General features: G+C 41.9%; 1 protein-coding gene across 22 annotated transcripts in view; it reads right to left on the bottom strand.

The window, feature by feature from the left end:
- ABLIM1 (actin binding LIM protein 1) overlaps positions 1–19,570 on the bottom strand; it is a 300,318-nt gene that overhangs the window by 5,265 nt on the left and 275,483 nt on the right. For 8 of the 22 annotated variants that reach the window (XM_004763809.3, XM_004763805.3, XM_013062102.2 and 5 more), the window contains 9 exons: positions 18,411–18,458; positions 15,500–15,646; positions 13,200–13,291; positions 11,906–12,011; positions 8,913–8,977; positions 8,190–8,250; positions 2,593–2,600; positions 1,791–1,865; positions 797–877 (listed from right to left, as the gene is read on the bottom strand). In XM_004763809.3, the coding sequence (XP_004763866.1) occupies positions 797–877; positions 1,791–1,865; positions 2,593–2,600; positions 8,190–8,250; positions 8,913–8,977; positions 11,906–12,011; positions 13,200–13,291; positions 15,500–15,646; positions 18,411–18,458 (683 nt within the window). The remainder of the gene's footprint in view (positions 1–796; positions 878–1,790; positions 1,866–2,592; positions 2,601–8,189; positions 8,251–8,912; positions 8,978–11,905; positions 12,012–13,199; positions 13,292–15,499; positions 15,647–18,410; positions 18,459–19,570) is intronic. The other 14 variants (XM_013062100.2, XM_004763810.3, XM_004763813.3 and 11 more) reach the window with 2 other exon arrangements.

Genomic DNA, 19,570 nt, shown 5'->3' with positions numbered 1-19,570 from the left:
CGTTAAGCTAGAGGCAACTCCACTTCAGGTCCTTGGGATGCTGAGAAGATGCAGGGAAAATGGACCACAGCACTAAGAAAACCAGAAACTTCCAGAGTGGGGTCTGGGTAGCCCTGGGGCTTCCTCCTGGCTCAGCAGCAGCAGCAGCAGCAGCAGCAGCAGGAGCTCTGCAGGACACCTGGTCTACCAGGAGAATGGATTCCATCTGTCATCCCTCCTACCATTCCCTTGGGATAGTAGAGCCTTTTATCTCTGCGCCAACTGACTTCACATACAAAGGTACTGCCTTTCGTCAGGAAAAAGTAATGATTCTTTATGAGACTGGCAGCCGGAGTTTTTCTTAATTAAAATCACTCAGACAGAACAGTATGAGCAGCCTTGCATGTCTAAGGGGATCTTGGGTATGTGCACCCAGATAACCCTTCAGCTAGCAGTGTGGAAACAGCCAAGAGGGAAACTTGTCCAGGGCAAACCTCTTCACTGAGTACTCCTTCCCTCTCTCGACAAAGTTCAACCCAGGTGCTGGGATGTCTGAAGAGAGATGGGATCCCATTCTACAACACCAGGCATAATTATGGCAACATCGGGCTTCCTCAGAAGGTGACTAACATCATACTGTGTCTCCTGGCTCATCTTTTGGGCTTTACCACATATTTGGGCTGATCTAACCCCAAGTTACCTTAGTTCTATCGGCCATATGAGGTGGATTCTTCCCCCCCCCCCTTCATGGAAACATTGCTTAGGGGGAAGTTGGGGGTAAATACGGTCCCTGCGGTTGGGACTGGTTAGTTTTTACCTCCAGCCTGGTTCTGTCCACGTCTCTTAGGATTTTGTTGCGCCCTCTGTTGGTCACCATTAGCATTTCATATGGAAAGATCTGAGAAGCAAAGAGAAACACCTTTCAGAACACTGCTGTCCATTTGATTAACAAGCAGAATCTCGCTAAAACCTAGTACTCCCAGGATATAGCTTCTAAGACACTATAATTAAGGTGTCTGAGTGATGGGTTCCTCCCATATCCCGTGGACTGGGGCCAGTTCTTTTACCCTTTCCTCAGCTCACCATGTCTCATGGAGCCCTGTGTCTTTGGAGGGCTTTGTTGAGTGAAAGAATACAAACTTATTATGTCTTGGGGGTAAGGGTAAAAATTAGAAGTGAAAAGACAGGTCATGGTTGATAGGGCCAGGGTACCGCTGCAGGGCTCAACAATCTTGTTCCATGACTGCTTCACGATTTCATGAAACCACGCTGGCCCAGAAGCAGTGTTCTGGCGGAGGACATTGAAATAAGCCCCAGTTGTGGTCACTGGGGAGCCCAGTCTTAGACACCTCTGGAGTTTCAGAATGGTCTAGAGCTTGGGTAACCAACCATCCCAGTTTGCCTGGGACTGAGGAAGTTCCTGAATGCTAGACTTCCAGTGCTAAGAGTGGCAATATCCTAGGCAAATGCAATGTCTTGGTCACCCTATCTGGCATGGTCGGCCCCACTCGGCAGTGGGCATGCCTTGCGGTGCTGGCAGCAGGGGCCAAGCGAGTACTAAGTTCATGAGAGGCAGGCTAGTGCTTTACTGTGAACCCATAGTACCACGCCCTGTGAAGACTTAAACCTGTTGACTCAGTGTGACAAAACCAGTGAGTGTCCAGGTACTTTCTGACATGCCTTGTTTGACCTATCAGCTTGGAAGCAAGTGGGCCCCAACACTGAGAATGGTAGAAAGAAAGCCCCATCTTTTCAGGATGATGCCTGGTTTGCTGACCCCATGTGAGAATAGGGAGATTGGCTGTACTTGCCTTTGGTTCCAACATGTTGGGCATGGACACCCCTCGATCCATTCTCGTCCCAGACATGTGGCCATCTGGGAGAGTCTGCAACAGAAAAGCTGGTTGAAAGGAGGAACACACGACACCACACGGTGCTGTGGGGGGAACTCTGTGACCTCCCCAAATTCCCCGTTTGGGTCCCAAATCCTGTAGATGTGTCATCTTCATCAGCATACATTTTTCAAAATGAGATCCCTGCTCCATAAAAGCAGGATGACTGGGAATACTGTTCTTCCACTTCCACTTCCAAGTGCCATATCCGTGATCGTGTTCTTATTTTACTCTTCGTTTTCCTTGCATTTTTTCCCCTTTTCTCGTTCTCCACCGTAATTTTGTAAGGTTTAGGGTCCAGCAAAAAAGGAATGGTACCAGAACAGCTCTTTCCTTTTGACCAAGACAGCTGGACCACAGGAGGGAGGGGAGGACCGAAAGTACTGAGTGGTTATGATTAAACGGAAAATCTGTATTTGAGCAGACCCCTGATGCTGGTTCACTTCCACCCCAGAGAGGACTCTCCGAGGCCAGAGCAAGGTCCCCCCCGACACCTGCCTGGTTCATGCCACACCCCAAGGCCTACAGAGCCAGCCCGACACCCACACCAGGATGCCTGATCCTCATCACTCCTCACATCTATGTACTAATGAACCAGACAGATCAACCCCAATAGGGATCTTCTCAACAGAAACCCTTCCGGGGAGAAGCCACCCGTGTCTGCATTGGGCAGTGTTGTTTCGCTGGTGTGGCCAACTCGAGAAGAGGCACTGTTCCATACCTGGTAGTCTAGAAAGGAAAGAAAAAGAAAATATCAGAAGGATAAGATCATAGAAGAACACGGAAACATCAAAATACCATTCATCCTACTGCAATTCCCCTGACAGTTTCCAATGCACCACATTCCCCTCTCTGTGGGGGGTCTCGGTACATACCACGTCTCTGCCCCCTACAACCCAGGAAATGCCTCCTCCAGTTGCAGTGGTCAGTTAAAATACCCTTTCCTCATGGAAGCTTCCCGCGACACCCTGAAGGTATTTCCACCTTCTCCGATTCTGGCACGCATCATGGGAATCTTCTCTCCCCCGAACCCAACCTGTCCCTGTCTCTCCGTCACGTGCATTTCTGACAGGCAGACCACCTTTCTTAGAGAGCATGGCAACACCACGTGTGTATCTCACTGAGTACTCAGCACGTGGCAGGAGTAATGAATTCATTCTTACACACCCTGCTTCTCATGGTCTCATTTCCATAGAGATGCTTTGAGATTTTTTGCAGTTAATTAATTAATTAAAAGTCAATTAATTAACTATAACCTATTGTTAGTTTCAGAAGCAGAGGTCAGTGACTCATCAGTCTCACGTAACACCCAGTGCTCGCTACCTCATGTGCCCTCCTTAATGTCCACCACCCAGTCAGCCCATTTTCCCACAGTCCTCCCCTCCAGCGACCCTGTTTGTTTCCTATGATTAAGGGTCTCTTATGGTTTCTCTCGGATTTCATCTTTAGTTTTTTCCTCCCTTCCCCGTGATCCTATTTTGTTTCTTAAATTCCACATATCAGTGAGATCACATGATAACTATCTCTGACTTTTTTTGCTTAGTGTAATACCCTCTAGTTCCATGCATACTGTTGCAAATGGCAAGATTTCATTTTTTTGAAGGTTGAGTACTACTTCATTGTATATATTACACATCTTTAGCCATTCATCTGTTGATGGACATCTGGGCTCTTTCCATAGTCTGGCTATTGTGGACGTTGCTGCTATAAACACTGGGGTGCACATGCCCTTTCGGATCACTACATTTGCATCTTTGGGGTAAATACCCAGCAGTGAAATTGCTGGGTCATAGGGTAGCTCTATTTTCAACTTTTTGAGGAACCTCCATGCTGTTTCCCAGAGTAGCTGCACCAGCTTGCATTCCCACCAACAGTGTAGGAGGGTTCCCCTTTCTCCACATCCTTGCCAGCATCTGTCATTTCCTGACTTGTTAATTTTAGCCATTCTGACTGGGCTGAGGTGGTATCTCATTATGGTTTTGATTTGTATGTCCCTGATGACAAATGATGTTGAACATTTTATTGTGTGTCTGTTGACCATTTGTGTCTTCTTTGGAGAAATGTCTATGTCCTCTCCCCACTTCTTGATTGGATTATTTGTTCTCTGGGTGTTGAGTTTGTTAAGTTCTTTATAGATTTGCATAAGAAAGAGATGAAGCTGATAAAACATTTGCAAATATCTTCTCCCATTCTGTCAGTTATCTTTTGGTTTTGTTGACTGTTTCCTATGCTGTGCAAGAGCTGCTGATCTTGATCAAATCCCAGTAGTTCATTTTTGCATTTGTTTCCCTTGCCTCATAAGATGTATCTAGCAGGAAGCTGCTATGGCTGAGGTCACAGAGGTTGCTGTGTTTTCCTCTAGGACTTTGATGGATTCCAGTCTCACATTTAGGTCTTTCATCCATTTTAATTCTATTTTTGTGTGTGGTGTAAGAAAATGGTCCAGTTTCATTCTTCTGCATGTGGCTGTCTAATTTTCACAACCCTATTTGTTGAAGAGACTGTCTTTTTCCATTGGATATTCTTTCCCGCTTTGTCGAAGTTTAGTTGACATAGTTCTTAAGAGTTAAGGATCCATTTCTGGGTTGTCTTTTTTGTTCCATTGATCTATGTGTCTGTTTTTGGGCCCATACCATACTGTGTGGTTGAGTGATTACAGTTTGTAATAGAGCCTGAGGTCTGGAATTGTAATGCCACCAGCTCTGCTTTTCTTTTTTTAACATTCCTTTGGCTATTCAGGGTTTGTTCTGGTTCCACAGAAATGTTAGGATTGTTTCAGCTCTGTGAAAAAAGTTGATGATATTGTGATAGGGACTGCACTGAATGTACAGATTGCTCTAGGTAGCACAGACATCTTAACAATATTTGTTCTTCTAATCCATGAATTTGGAATGTTTTTCTATTTCTTTGTGTCTTCCTCAATATCTTTCTTGAGTGTTTTATAGTTCTCTGACTCTTTTATTTCTAGGTCTAATCTTATGGTTTTTGGTGCAACTGTAAATGGGATCGACTCCCTTAATTTCTCTTTCTTCTGTCTCCTTGTTAGTGTATAGAAATGCAACTGATTTTTGTGCATTGATTTATATCCTGAGACTCTGGTGAATTCCTGTATGAGTTCTAGCAATTTTGGGATGGAGTCTTTGGGGTTTCCACATACAATATGTCATCTGCAAAGAGTGAGAATTTGGCTTCTCTGCTGATTCAGATGCCATTTATTTATTTATTTATTTATTTATTTATTTATTTATTTTGTTTCTGTTGTTATTGTCTGATTGCTGAGGTGAGGCCTTCTAGCACTATGTTGAACATAATGTAGTGTATCACACTGATTGATTTGTGGATGTTGAACCACTGTTGCAGCTCAGGAATAAATCCCACTTGGTCATGGTGAATAACCCTTTTAATGTACTGTTGGATCCAACTGGCAAGTATCTTGGTGAGAATATTTGCATCCGTGTTCATTAGGGTTATTGGTCTAATTCTTTTTGGCAGGGTTTTTGTCTAGTTTGGGGATCAAGGTAATGCTGGCCTCACAGAGTTTAGCAGCTTTCCTTCTCTTTCTATTTTTTTAAACAGCTTCAGAAGAATGGGTATTTAATTCTTCTTTAAATGTTTGGTAGACTTCCTCTGGGAAGCCATCTGGTCCTGGATTCTGGTTTGTTAGGTTTTTAATTACTGCTTCAATTTCCTTGCTGGTTATAGGTCTGTTCAGGTTTTCTATTTCTTCTTGCTTCAGTTTTGGTAGTTTACACATCTCTAAGAATGCATCAATTTCTTCCAAACTGTCGAACTTGTTGGCATATAGTTGCTAATATGTTCTTATAATTGTTTATATTTCTTCAGTGTTGGTTGTGATCTCTTCTCTTCCATTCATGATATTATTTTGGGGGGTCCTTTCTCTTTTCGAGAAGTCTGGCCAGGGGTTTATCAATCTTATTAATTCTTTCAAAGAACCACCTTCTAGTTTCATTGATCTGTTCTTTTTTTTTTTTTTTGGTTTTTATTTTATTGATTTCTGCTATAATCTTTGTTAATTCTCTTCTCCTGCAGGACATAGGCTTTATTTACTGTTCTTTCTCCAGCTCCTTTAGGTGTAAAGATGGGTTGTATATTTGAGCCCCTGAGAAAGGCTTGTATGGCTATATACTTCCCTCTTAGGACTGGCTTTGCTGCCCAAAGGTTGTGTTTTCATTACATTTGATTCCATGAATTTTTAAAAATTCTTAATTTCCTAGTTGACCCATTCATTCTTTAGTAGGATGCTCTTTAACCTCCATGTATTTGAGGTCTTTCCAAATTTCATCTTGTGACTGAGTTCAAGTTTCAAAGCATTGTGGTCTGAAAATATGCAAGGAATGGTCCCAATCTTTTGATACCAGTTAAGACTTGACTTATGACCCAGTATGTGATCTCTTCTGGAACATGTTTCATGAGCACTCGAAAACAATGTGTATTCTGTTGCTTTAGGATAGAATGCTTTGAATATATCTATGAGGTCCATGTGGTCCAGTGTGTCATTCAAAGTGTGTCATTCATGTTTCCTTGTTGATCTTCTGCTTAGATGATCTATCCGTTGCAGTGAGGGGGGTGTTAAAGTCCCCTGCTATTATTGTATTACTATCTATGTGTTTCTTTAATTGTGTTATTAGTTGGTTTATGTAACTGGCTGCTGCCATGTTAGGGGCATACATATTTGTAATTGTTAAATCTTCTTATTGGACAGACCCTTTAATTATGATATAGTGTCATCCCTCATCTTTTATTATAGTCTTTGGTTTAAAATCTTATTTGTTTGATATAACGATTCCTACCTCAGTTTTCTTTTGATGTCCATTGGGATGATAAGTGGTTTTCCACCCCCTTACTTTCGATCTGGAGGTGTCTGGGTTTAAAGTGAGTCTTCGGCAGATAGCATATTGACAGGTCTTGCTTTTTTTCTAGTCTGATATCCTTTGTCTTTTGCTTGGGGCATTTTAGCCCTTTATATTCAGAGTAACTATTTGAAAGTTACGAATTTAGTGCCATTGTACTACCTATAAAGTCACTGACTGGTTCTGTATATTCTATAGTTCTTTCCTGGTCTATGCTACTTTGGGGCTTTCTCTTCACTTAAAGGATCCCCTTTAATATTTCTCACAGGGCTAGTTTAGTGATCATAAATTCTTTTAGTTTCTATGTGTTCTGGAAGCTTTATCTCTCTATTATTTTGAATGATAGCTTTACCAGATGAAGTATTCTTGGCTGCATATGTTTCTCATTTAGCACCCTGAATATATCATGCCAGCCCTTTCTGGCCTGCCAGGTCTCTGTGAATAGGTCATCTGCCAGTCTAATGCTTCTACCCTTGTAGGTTAGGGACCTACTGTCCCTCACTGCTTCTAGGATTTTCTGTCTCTGAGATTTGCAAGTTTCACTGTTATATGTCAAGGTGTTCACCTATTTTTATTGATTTTGAGGGGGTTCTCTGTGCTCCCTGGACTTGAATACCTGCTTCCTTCAGAGTAGGGAAGTTCTCGGCTATAATTTGCTCCAATATAAAAGAGCTCTCTTTTTCCTCTTCCACTCTCTCTTTCCTCTTCCTCTGAGATCCCAATTAACTTTTATATTGCTTTGCTTTATGGTATCATTTATCTCTTGAATTCTTCCCTCATGATCTAGCAGTTACCTTTTTCTCAGCTTCTTTATTCTCCATCATTTTGTCTTCTAGATCACTAATTCTCTCCTCTGCCTCATTTATCCTAACAGAGCCTCCATTTTTTATTGCAGCTCACTGATAGCCTTTTTGGTTTTGACTTGATTAGATTTTAGTTTTTTTATTTCTGCAGAAAGGGATTCTCTAGTGTCTTCCATGCTTTTTTCAAGCCCACCCAATATCTTTATAATCACTATTCTGAACTCTAGTTTGGATAGCTTACTTATATCCATACTGATTAGGTTCCTGGCAGTCAGTACTGCCTCTTGTTCTCTGATGCAAGTTTTTCCATCTTGTCATTCTTGCAGAAAGTGGTCACTTTTCTATTTGTAGAGTTTCAGATATTATTTTTTAAAAATATCAGGTTGAGTTCTCAGGTGTTCAGAATGATTTGACAACTGTCAGCTGAATTCCTGGGACCTGATGAAACTAAGGTCCCTTACTCATCCATAATCTTGAACTATCTCCTGCTTTGCAATCTTAATACATGCTCCACTAGCTCCCAGAGGCTTGCTGTGATCTGGCTTTCCGATGACAGCACGAGCCCAGCCAATGTACACTTGACTACACAACCTTGTCTCAATGACTTGGCCAGTCATTCAGCAGCCCATGTACACGGGTCTTACCTCGCACTCCCCCACTGACGTCCCCATAGCTGTTGTACTGAGCAAAGTCTGTGGAAACAGGCTGAAATGATAAAACAAAACAAAACAAAACAAAACACACCATTAGACAAACTGCTCCAGAGCCATGGTTTTGGAGTCAGGTGAAAGGGAAGAAAGGATTTACAAAATCCTCAGAATTCTTCCCAAGCTGAATTCCTGAGTGTTCGTTATTTGTCTTCTACTATTACAAAATCTCTTTGTCTTTTGCAGGGCATCCAATGCCAGCAGGTGCTGGGTAAGCAAGTTATCTTTTGCCAATAAATGAAAATACATTTCTCCACACAGACTGCACAACTGCACAACTCTACACAACTGCATTTGTTCTATGCTTTTTGGGGAGGGCAAGAGCAACAAACTTTCCCATATCCTTTTATAACAGAGATAAAGGCTCAAGTCATTACTTGTAGCTTGACTGTGGAAATATTTGCCACACAATTAATTAATGTAGTCTTCCCACCAGTTTATACAGGCTATTCTCTCATCTAAAGTCAAGTTTTCTTTCTCTCAATAGAAATATGTTATTTTGCCTGTAACTTTAAGGGATTTGCGAGGAGATCAGGGGAATTACATTTTTTATTATATTGTAACACTGAGATCATATTATCAGACACAGACAGTCTATTAGCACTTCAACAAGGACTGAAGAGGGAATCAACTCAGGAACAATTAATTGAGAAATCTTACCCGGTGAAGACCATTTTTTCCATAGCCTGGGAGAGATGAGGTTTTAGATGATAGAACATGTGAAGCTGAATGAGAAAAGGTAAAAAAGGAAATCAGAAGTCCAATTCTTAAAGTAATTTATTTATTTATTTATTTGAAGTAAACTCTACCACCAATGTGGGGCTCAAACTCATGACCCCAAGATCAAGAGCTGCATGCTCTACCAACTGAGCCAACCAGGTGTCCCTAGAAGCCCAATTCTCTTATGAAAGTGGCAATGCATCTTCTACCTTACTGAGTAAATGATACACAGAAAAAGAGAGCAAAAAATAACTCAAATAATATTGGGCTCTAATGCTCATGGAAGGCCACCACATTTGGGTGATGCAGAGAGGGGGGGTGGAGAAGGAAGAGGTGCTTGGTACTGTACCTCCAAATCCTCAATACAACCCTAATAGCACTACCGTATTACTTCCATTATAGGAGAAGAAATAGGGGCTAACCTTGACCTTGTCCAAGGTTGCTCGCTCACCTTATAAACAGCTAAGCAATGATTGGAACCCAGGGCCATCTGGATGCATAAGCTCATGCCCCAGTTGGTATGGTGACGGTAACTGACCTGAAAGCCACCATGTATGTTGTCATGCTCTCCTGGCTCACCACAGCTCCCGAGAGGCATGGGATAGGATATCCCGTTAATCAATAGCATGACATTACATCAACTGTGGAGCTTTGCAGGGAGCGGACCTGAGCTTGGATTCTGGCTCTGCAACTTAACACCTCAGCGTGGTATTTCATCTGTGGAAGTCTTTGTCTCTTGACTCATGTAGATACTGTGCTATGTATTCTTACAGAACCGTACTACAGGATCAGAAGGAACTCTGAAGATTAGTAAACCACCAAACTGAGATCGATGCCAGTGAGGCATCAAGGAGGTAGTAGGGCATTCCAGTTCAGAATGTGGGCTCTGGGGTTATAATGCTCAGACTACAGAGTCCTAGTTTTGCTAGTTATTAATAATGGGACAGTGGGTAAGTTCCTTAAACATCCTTTACCTGTCACCTGATCTACAAAATGGGAAGAATAATATCATCTACTTCATTGACATGTTGTGAAAATAAATGGAACAATGTCTAACAAAAGTGCTTGTATGTAGGAAACACTAAACACATTTTTTTTTTTTAAATTTTATTTATTTGACAGAGAGAAATCACAAGTAGGCAGAGAGGCAGGCAGAGTAAGGAGGAAGCAGGTTCCCCGCAGAGCAGAGAGCCCGATGTGGGGCTTGATCCCAGGACCCTGGGATCATGCCCTGAGCCAAAGGCAGAGGCTTTAACCACTGAGCCACCCAGGCGCCCCAACACTAAACACATTTTTAAAGAAGCTTCAAGGTTCAAGGGGTGGCTCAGTTGGTTAAATGTCTACCTTTGGCTCAGATCATGATCCCAGGATCCTGAAATTGAGCCCCAGATAGGGGCTCCCTCCTCAGCAGGGAGCCTGCCTTTCCCTCTTCCTCTGTCCCTCTCCGCTCATTCTGTCTCTCTTATGAACGAACCCTCTCAAATAAATAAATAAAATCTTTAAAAAAAAGAACCTTCAAGAGGGAAAATTATGCACTAGTTCAGAACATGGGAGAAGAAATCTTGTGGGTGAAGAGAGATTTGGCTTCTGACAAATATAAGCAGGACAAAATATACTGATGGAATGTTTCAGACCAATGTATAATCTTCCAAAGTGTCAAAAACAACACTGTAGGTCTTCAGCTCTTTTACTGAAATCTGAATGCAAAAACAGTATTTTGAAAATGTTCATGATCAAAAGGCACTCTATTCCCTCCTCCCCCCCTTTCTAAGAGAAGAGTCAAAATGAAATGACCTATAAGGTTCTTGATTCACAATGCCATATTATGCTCTAGATTAAAAGGATGAATCAATTTAATCAATTGTTTTGAAGTCTCTTCTGCAAAACTGAGTTCCCTGAGCCAAAAATCATAGTTCTTCTCTAACAGAAATAAGGCAATAGGAATTGAAGGGGCATGGATTTAGAAAGCCTGAGACCCTTTCCAGGGTAAGATACTACCACCGGTTCCTTTGGCATGTGTGGATGTCTTCTTTTCCCAGCAGAGAGTGTAAACACCATAAAGACAGAAAATCCTGATCATGTACCTTCCTTCCTTGCCAAATCTAGACCTCTCAATGATTGAGCATTTTTTTAATGTTTACTTTTAATTTTATATATATGTGTAACTGTGTTCCATATATTACAGATATAGAGATATACCCATATCTCCAAGTGCCCCAAAGCATTCTGTTCTCTGTGAGAATTTCCTTCTGCTGATTCCCTCTAAGATGAATATCCTGAATTGACCACCTTCACAAAATCCTCCAAGGATGGGGCACCTGGGTGGCTCAGTCGGTTAAGCATCTGCCATCAGCTCTGGTCCTGATTTCAAGGTGCTGGGATCAAGCCCCATATAGTACTTGCTGCTCAGTGGGGACTATGCTTTTCCCTCTCTCTTTGTGCTCTTTCTCTCTCTCTAATAAGTAAATAAAATCTTAAAAAAAAGAAAAAAGAAAAAGAAAAATCCTCCAAGGGTTCCCCCATCTCCAACATGAAGGAAATATACATTTAAGGAAGAACAGCAGCATGCTTTTTTAAAAAAGCTTCTTATTTATTTGAGAGAGAGAGAGCACAAGTCAGGGGGAGGGGCAGAGGAAGAAGCAGACTCCCTGCTGAGCAGAAAGTCCTACACGGGGCTTGATCCCAGGACCCCCGGATCATGACCAGAGCCAAAGGCAGACGCTTAACTGAGTAAGCCACCCAGGCACTCCTGAACTATGGCAACCTCAGAAGCTAAACTGACATGCAGTGCATTTCCCACACTTCTGTTCATGTAGAACACTCTGCAGGTTCCACCAGGAATGGCTCTGCCTCTCCTGGAACAGTCCAGATGGGCTCCCTGCAGGCAGGTGGCTGGCTCTTGGCTGGGAGAAGGCGGTGGCCCCGCTGCTCACCTGAATTGAGGGGAGAATCATAGCGACTGGCGGTCAGGGACGACCTCTCCCGGCTCTCCTTTTCCATCTCCTCTTTCAGTATCAACTGCCCTAGGCCCGAGTTGAGCTACCGCAAAAAAAGGAAAGTGAGAGTGAAGCCCACAATTATCGTCAGAACGGCAGTTTCTGTTCTAGAAGGTCCTGCAAGAAATTCCTGACCGTGGAGTGGCCTGAACACACACAGTGCCAGAGCCTGGTGGTTCCTCAAGGGATAGGCCGGGCTTTGGACCTTGAACCCCTCTCAGACAAGCATGGGACGAGCTCCATGCCTGAACACTGTTCTCCCCCCTTTGCCCTCCCCAATGAGCCAGCAGGAGACCTCAGGAGGCAGGTGTGGCTGTGTGGCGATTTTTGATGTGCAAAGGGGAGTTTGGGGACAGTATCCTTTAAAAACAAATTTAATTGAATTGTTTAAAAACAAGAAAACAAGAGTAACACAAGCTTACTGCACAGATTTTAGGAAATCTAGAAGGAAAGAAGGGTAACCCATAATCCCATAATCCACCCCTCAGAGAAAATCACCATTTACATTTCATTTATATCCCTCCAGCACTTTTCTATGCACAGATCATACAGAACTGGGATCATGCTATAAATGCAATTTTGTATCCTCTCCCTCCATATAACTGGTATCATGTGCATTTCCCATATGATTAAGTATCTTTGGAAAATGTCAAGGGACATGAAAAGACTCATCAGTCCCTGATTGCTGGGACAGTATACAATGTCTTGGTTCCCTCTACCCCAGGCTGTAATGGACTATCCTTCTTTTGGTCTTCCGGGATGCTGTGGGGGTGTATAACGAGGACGTCTTGGTGGCAGTCCATTTTATCCCCTCCCTCCTAGTCCAGAAAGACATACAAGGGCCTTCAAGTCCTGGGACAAGCCCTGGAGAAACACTCAACTCCAAGGGAATTCCTTCAGCAGAGCCTGCACTGAGGAATGCAGGTGTTGTACCACGTGGCTGAACAGCATGGCTTCACCTAGCCCTTCCGACACATACCCTGCACACCCCCACCCCCCACGTGGTCTGGCTCTCCTTGCAGAAGCTCGAAAGTTTCTGGAACCCACTCAATACTAAGTACCCTGCCTTTGGGTCACTAGAATCCTGTCTCCTCTTGCCTACTGGATTTCCAGATCTGTGAGGGCTAGGATGGCCTCTCCTTCCCTTGGTGGCTCATTCAGTGTCCATTCGAAAAATTCCCGATCTAGGGAACTGAACTGAAGACCACAGCAAAGGAGTTGAAGGACAAACCTTCATTAGCTGCTCCTCCTGCAGCTGCCGGCGCCTCAGCAGCTCCTCGTCGTCGTCTTCTCTGCCGCCAGATCTGCGTCTCGCGTCGGCTCCTAATTCCACAGCACAGACAACTTCTCACATCAGTCCCACGGCCAGAGGACCTTAAGGGGCTAGTCCTCCTGCGCTCAACTTATCCGAGGGCAACACCAGCAGGGGTCTTTAACGTTCATGAACCCATGACGCAAGAAGGGCCCACCGCCAATGGAGCCCTGCTGGTGGGTTTTGGGTTTCAGGCAAGTTTGATGTGGGATCCAGTAAGTTGTGAATTTTGGCCTCCTAACAACTGACCTGCTCAGTTAGGATACTGGGTGCCATTATGATTGGGTCTAAGTCATCCCACTGGCCGCTGGCCAAAGCTGTCTATGGTAGTGGGGAGGGGCATCCAGACTTATTCTGTGGATGACACGGAGGTCAGCTTTCAAACAGGAAGGAACCCAAATTCATGTCCATGACCATTAAACAGGTAAGACAGTCACTCTCTCGTGACATGCTTTGTAATCTTCTAGTTTTCTCCTTTTCTGAATATTTAGACTTGTCCTTATAACGATCACCCCATCTTCTGCCCTTAGTAAATTTGTTAAGAACCATGCTTTTATTTTTCTTTTAAGAGGTGAGTCTCAAATGTTTCGTTCCCTCAATCCTTTGAAAAAAATGGTCACAAAAAGTTTTATACTAATGGGTCAATGAATCGTGTTAAGACAGCTAAAAAAGTGAGCTATTTTAGTCCAATCTAGCAGATCATTTACAATTTTTAAGCTTCTTGGAAAAGGGGAGTGAGGGAGTAAGAGGCAGGAATCCATCTGAATGGTTGTAAAATTAAGATAATTATTGTTTTTCCTAAATTGCTTGGATTAATCTGGCTGTGGGAGGAAACAGGAAAGCTTGCTAATCTAATCAAAATAAACTTGAACTAATGGTCTCAGTTTTTATCATTTTAATTAATGGGCCAGAATTTTTCTTCATTTTGTTCCAAATTGGGTTCCATTGGGTTCCCCAAAAAGCTTTTAACTAGTTAGTGATGATGATTTTAAGAACAAAATATTAATTCTTCCTTTCCCCTAAATTTAGCTGTTTACGTCCCCATGAGTAGCAAGACTGAACTAGGAACCCCAAAGGCCCCAGGAACTGCCTGTGGGATAGAGTCTGGCTGAGAAAAGCTGATGACTGATTCTTAGTTCTTAAAATCATAAATGTCACTGTGAAAGCTCACTCTCCGATCTCTACTAATAAAAACTAGAAGACACAAGTTTGTAAGAATCAGATAGTCTCAAGTCAACATGATATACAGAGTACTTGCAAATCATAAACCCAGGGAGGTAAATTATTCCTTCAAGTATTTCTACATAGATTGCTTTAATATCCACCTACATGTCTGTAAAAGTTGTTCCAGAAAATAACTTGTTGAGAAAAAGCATGATAAAGAAAATTTGGAAATTTGGAAAATTGAAGGCCTTTTTTCAAAGGTTGTCGACAAAAATCTGATGACAGTTGTATCTTTGTAAAGCTGACTCACTCAATTTTCAGTATTAGCTTCTGAGTTTGCTAATAGCACTTTTTAGGCCAAACAATTTCACAACTGACAGAACAGTAAAAACACTAACACAGTTCTAAAGCATAGATCTGTGGTTCAACGCAATGAATGAAGCAGCTCCAATGTGACGTTTTAGCACAGACTTCATGGAAATGAGAGATGGAAGATCACATAACTACACGAGTAGGATTTTAGAACATCCACGATTCTGCGTCAGCCCTTCTTAGTGACAGAGTATGTGATCTTGCAAGAAAGGTGTGAGGGCTTCTGTGTTAAGACTGGTTGTTAAGAGAACTGAAATTATAACCCAGAAATAGTCTAAAACAAGTTTAACTGAAAGAAGTCACGCCTCTGTGGACACTCAATAAATCCGCCCACCAGACTAATTAGACAGGACAGTGTTCTTGGCAGGAGGCTTTGGTTCCACTGTTTCAAGAGTTACTGATTTTGCAGTAATAACTCTTGAGGTCCATGCCAATCATCTGTTTTAGACCAGTTCTGTCTGCCTCTCAGTGGCTTGGTTAGTGTAAGGCTCTGGTGATTGGGTTTTTGTAATTTTGAAGTGTTGTGCACACACACGAACATTACCTCAGTGCTTTTCTCTACCTCTCGTCATATTTTCTTAAAAGTCTTTACAATAGGACATATTTTCTTGTGTATTTTGAAGCATTTCATTTGCAATCTCCTACCAATTTGTCCATGGGGCTTAGCTGTCGCAGTCGCATACCTACGGCGGCAAGTGAGGGGGGACCGGGCCAGTGGTCCGTCTCAATCTTTGGTATCTCGCTGGGGTCTGGAGCCTGGGCTGCTGGGAACTTGGAAAACTTGATGATATCTTCTGAAGACTTGCTCTGGGCTGCTAACGCAGCTGCATCTAGGTGGGAATCAGGGGGAGCTTAGCTATTGGTCTGCAAGGCCATGATGGTACAACCCACTTACACAATTTTCTTGTTTTCTGGCAAAAGTTTCAACTCTAGAAAGCTGTTTATGACCAGTATCAATTGCCTAGCCACTCGGGAGGGCCTAGTGCCAACTCATTTTCCTTATGTTCTGCTGGAAGCAAAACTTCAATCGACATCTGAAATACCTTGTTCCAGAGCTGGGCTGTCCAATACCAGCTCTAGCAATATGTGGCTACTTAAATTTCAATTAATAAAATGAAATGAAACCAACAAATGAATAAAATTAAAATTCCCTTCCTCGGCTGCAGTAGCTACATTTTAAGTGCTCAGTAGCCACCTGTGACTTCGTGGCTACCATACTGGAAGCACAATGGTAGACCATTTCCATCATCACAGAAAGTTCCATAAGGTAATACTCTTCGAGAGTAATTAGAAATCTGAATTATAAATCTGAAATTAAAGAACTAAGTTAAAAACATGACACTGTAATTTGACTGACAGGGCTGGCTTTGTCTCTTAGGGTATTTGTGTCTGTTCATTTTAACTAACATCCGTCCAGTTCATTCTAATCCTCACATATTATACATGTGTCTTGAGTCCTAGGAGAAATGGCAATGGGAAAATCTGCTCTCAGCTTGTAGGAATTCAACATGGCGCCTTACGTATGCAGAACACTCCTTGTTTTTCTCAAGGGTCTGCACATACAAGTGAGTCATCCCACTTGAAAACAACAAAAGCCAGACTAGCAAGGGCCTTAGTTCAGAGGGTTCTTAATGACTCTGCTTAAAGGAGGAGTCCCTGGCTTAGAGCTCCAAATCTAATCACCGAGCTGGAACAAAAACCAGGTTTAATGGTCAGACCCTGATTCTGGCTAATCTGGCAGACGGGCCTGAGATGTTGCTAAACATTTCAAGTAGAGTTAGAACACTTTAAATAAAATCCACCCCCCCTAACAAATTTTAAAATCTGGAAATAATTTTTCTGAATCCTCAGCTCGAACTGCCCACTTTTGTAGGAACCTTCTGTGTCTCGTTTTCCTGAAGCAACTTGACCAAGGTCACCCTATAGACTTGTCAGGGGCGAAGTCTTGGCCAAGCACGAGGTAGTGTTTCTCTGACTCTTTAACCTCATGAAAAAAAGAATTAAAAATTCAGCCTGGAAAACACTGTAGAGGACATCTTCTTCTTAAAGAGGGACAACATGGGTTAGCACATTAAAGATGGAGCTGTTCTGCATTACAAAAAAAAAAAAAAAAAAAGAAGTGTGACTTTATTTAAATCTAGCATTTTCCAAATGCAGTTTTTACCGTGCCCTCTAGTTCTATCCCCTGGAACTGCTCTTTTGAACACTGTCCTTTGGGAAGGCACTCTGACTGAGCTACTCTCAATGATAACAAAGAGTGAAGTCAGAGTACATTTCAGGGGGAAAAAACCCAGTCTCTTTCAAATAAATAAGCTAACACTATCCACTTTCTTTAAATCTTAAGTATTTGATTATGTTTGTTGAGAGAGGCAGGGCCTTAGAGATTTTAGTAATAAAAACAGTTTCTACATTAATATATCAAACTCTTGGAGTCTCATTCCTAAATTTAGAAAAAAAAGAAAAGCATGACTTCAAACAGTACTTACGCATTAGAATTGGTGAAGTCAGTAAACATTCACATGTTAATGAGTGGGTGAGAAGACATTAAACCATAAAAAAACAAACAAAAACAATGTTAACAAACTTAAAAAAGCAAGCACATGGTGTAAAATCTTAAAAAAAAAAGATGAGAAAAAAAAATCACAGTTCTAGAGTCATTGCTGTATGTACATTGTCCTTTTTTTCCCCTAGAATGTTGGCCTAATTTTTTTCCTTGTGCATTTTCAACTTTCTTTGCTTTTCATGTCATCCTGATCCTTAAGGACTCATTAACGTCTACTAGATTTTTTAAAGGCAGCCTTCAAATTTCCAGGCACATTTTGTGTATAATTTTCTGAAATCACCTGAAGACCAGTGTTGGCTTTCTCTTCCCTTCACAAAGACTTACGGCACCTCCTCTATAGAGACCTAAGAATGCTGGGGGGAAACATGATTTACTTATGGTAATGTGAATTCCTGGGTTTAAAAATTTTATATTTCCAGAAAAGGAGAGCACAATTATAAATCCACGTTAGGGATTTCAGTTTGCAGGAATTTCAGAGACAAGCTGGCCTAACTCACTAGTTGCTGCCTATAAGAAATTACTGAGGGACAGAGAAATTGTGTCTGTGATATCACAGAACCATTGAGGGTAAGGGCTGGGACCAGATTAGGTCCCTGTTCTTGGAGTGTGTCCTGTTCATTCTACCGCAAGGTGCAGACATCTGCATGCCTGTTAAGAAATTGGGGAACTAGAGAGTCAAGCTGATGTAGGCTTAGTCCAGTTAATTTTTCTAGGTAGCTGGCCTTCACTATTTTAATTAAATTAATTAGAAGCTTATCCAAATTATTATAGAGCCTGGATTATATTATCTGATGGCAAAAAAAAAAAAAAAAAAAAAGTGTGAATTACTGGGATCTTCCTAACCAAGCTAAGTGTTCTCTTTCTAAGAAAACCAATCTCACAGTAATTGCATCTTAGGAACCCATAAAAGCATAATATGCTGGGTGCCCCAGTTTGATTCTCAAAAGCAGCAGCAGAGAAGCCCTTCAAAGGACAGCAGAGCTCAGTGGGCGCCCCTACTTAAAAGCTATGCAGAGGAAAGTGGGTTTTACCATGCTGTTTGTAGATGGGTGGTTTTCGGTAAATGTTGATCCCTTGATCTGTGGAAATGAAAAGCAAAGGTGTGTAATTATGGGAACCCGTTCAGCAATGGGAAAAACAGATCAACCAAGAGGGAGGCAAACCAAACCCAAGACTCTTGAACAAAAATAACCCCGAAGGTTAACTTTTGTATTACAAAGACCGAAGTTCCTGGAAGAAGCTCCAGGGATGAGTGAATTACTACAGACAAGTGATATGGAATCCTTTGTAATACATTTTAGGATATATAGAGACGTAACTAATTCATGAGCCATTTATTGCAAATATGCACTTCACTAAAAGTGGGATTAAAACAGGAAGAAATGGAAGCAGTGGAGGGACTCCAGTGGTGAGGAAGACATAACCAGTTTGGGGAAGGTCCCCAAATAGCTACTGTCTAGAAATTGAGCTCCAAGTGGATACCAGGGGCTCAATTTACTTTTCAACTAATGAGTGGAACAGTGGAAAGCAACGCAATACAAGTAAGAGTTGTTTTTTAAAACACAGAAACAGTTTTTATGTGCAAGGCTGGTCTGATGTGCTGACAGAATGTTTGAGAGAATCCTAACTAGTATAGGTCAAATTTTTCAAAAAGAGAAAGGAAAAGAGATGCCAAATACTATTCATTTATTTATATAGGACCCCATCTGATAATGCTCCAGTTTCGCTTTGACTGCAAATACTCAGGAAATTTCAAAGGTCTGTTTCCCCCCAATCTTGGGCACTGTATCTTGGTGGGGGCATTCTTCATGCACAAAAGTTGCAAACGTACCAACAACTTTGATTTTCAGGGTTCGGTGAAGCTTTATTTTAAAAGGCAGTTCTATCTTAGCGGTATGAATCTCACTGAACTTTCCTCTGTTTTATGAGGTTAAGTTTGGAATGCAAAAGAAAAAAAAAACTTACAGATTCCAAATATGTGTCCCAATATTAACATAATGGGTAATTTATTAAACCACTTTCAGTAGCTTAGAAGAAAACAATGTACTTCCAATGGGGGGAAAAATATCATGACTTCTGATGGCCAACCTTGCCCCTAAAAATTGAGTTGACCCTAAACATTAAGATACTGTTGGGTTCTGAGTTTTCCAGATCTTGGTGGCAAATTACCATTTGTACCATGACAGCAAAT

The sequence above is a fragment of the Mustela putorius genome, unplaced genomic scaffold (assembly GCF_011764305.1).
Source record: "Mustela putorius furo isolate JIRA1106 unplaced genomic scaffold, ASM1176430v1.1 tig00003909_pilon_pilon_pilon, whole genome shotgun sequence".
NCBI classification, from domain to species: Eukaryota; Metazoa; Chordata; class Mammalia; order Carnivora; family Mustelidae; genus Mustela; species Mustela putorius.
This window is presented reverse-complemented; position numbering and strand designations above follow the sequence as displayed.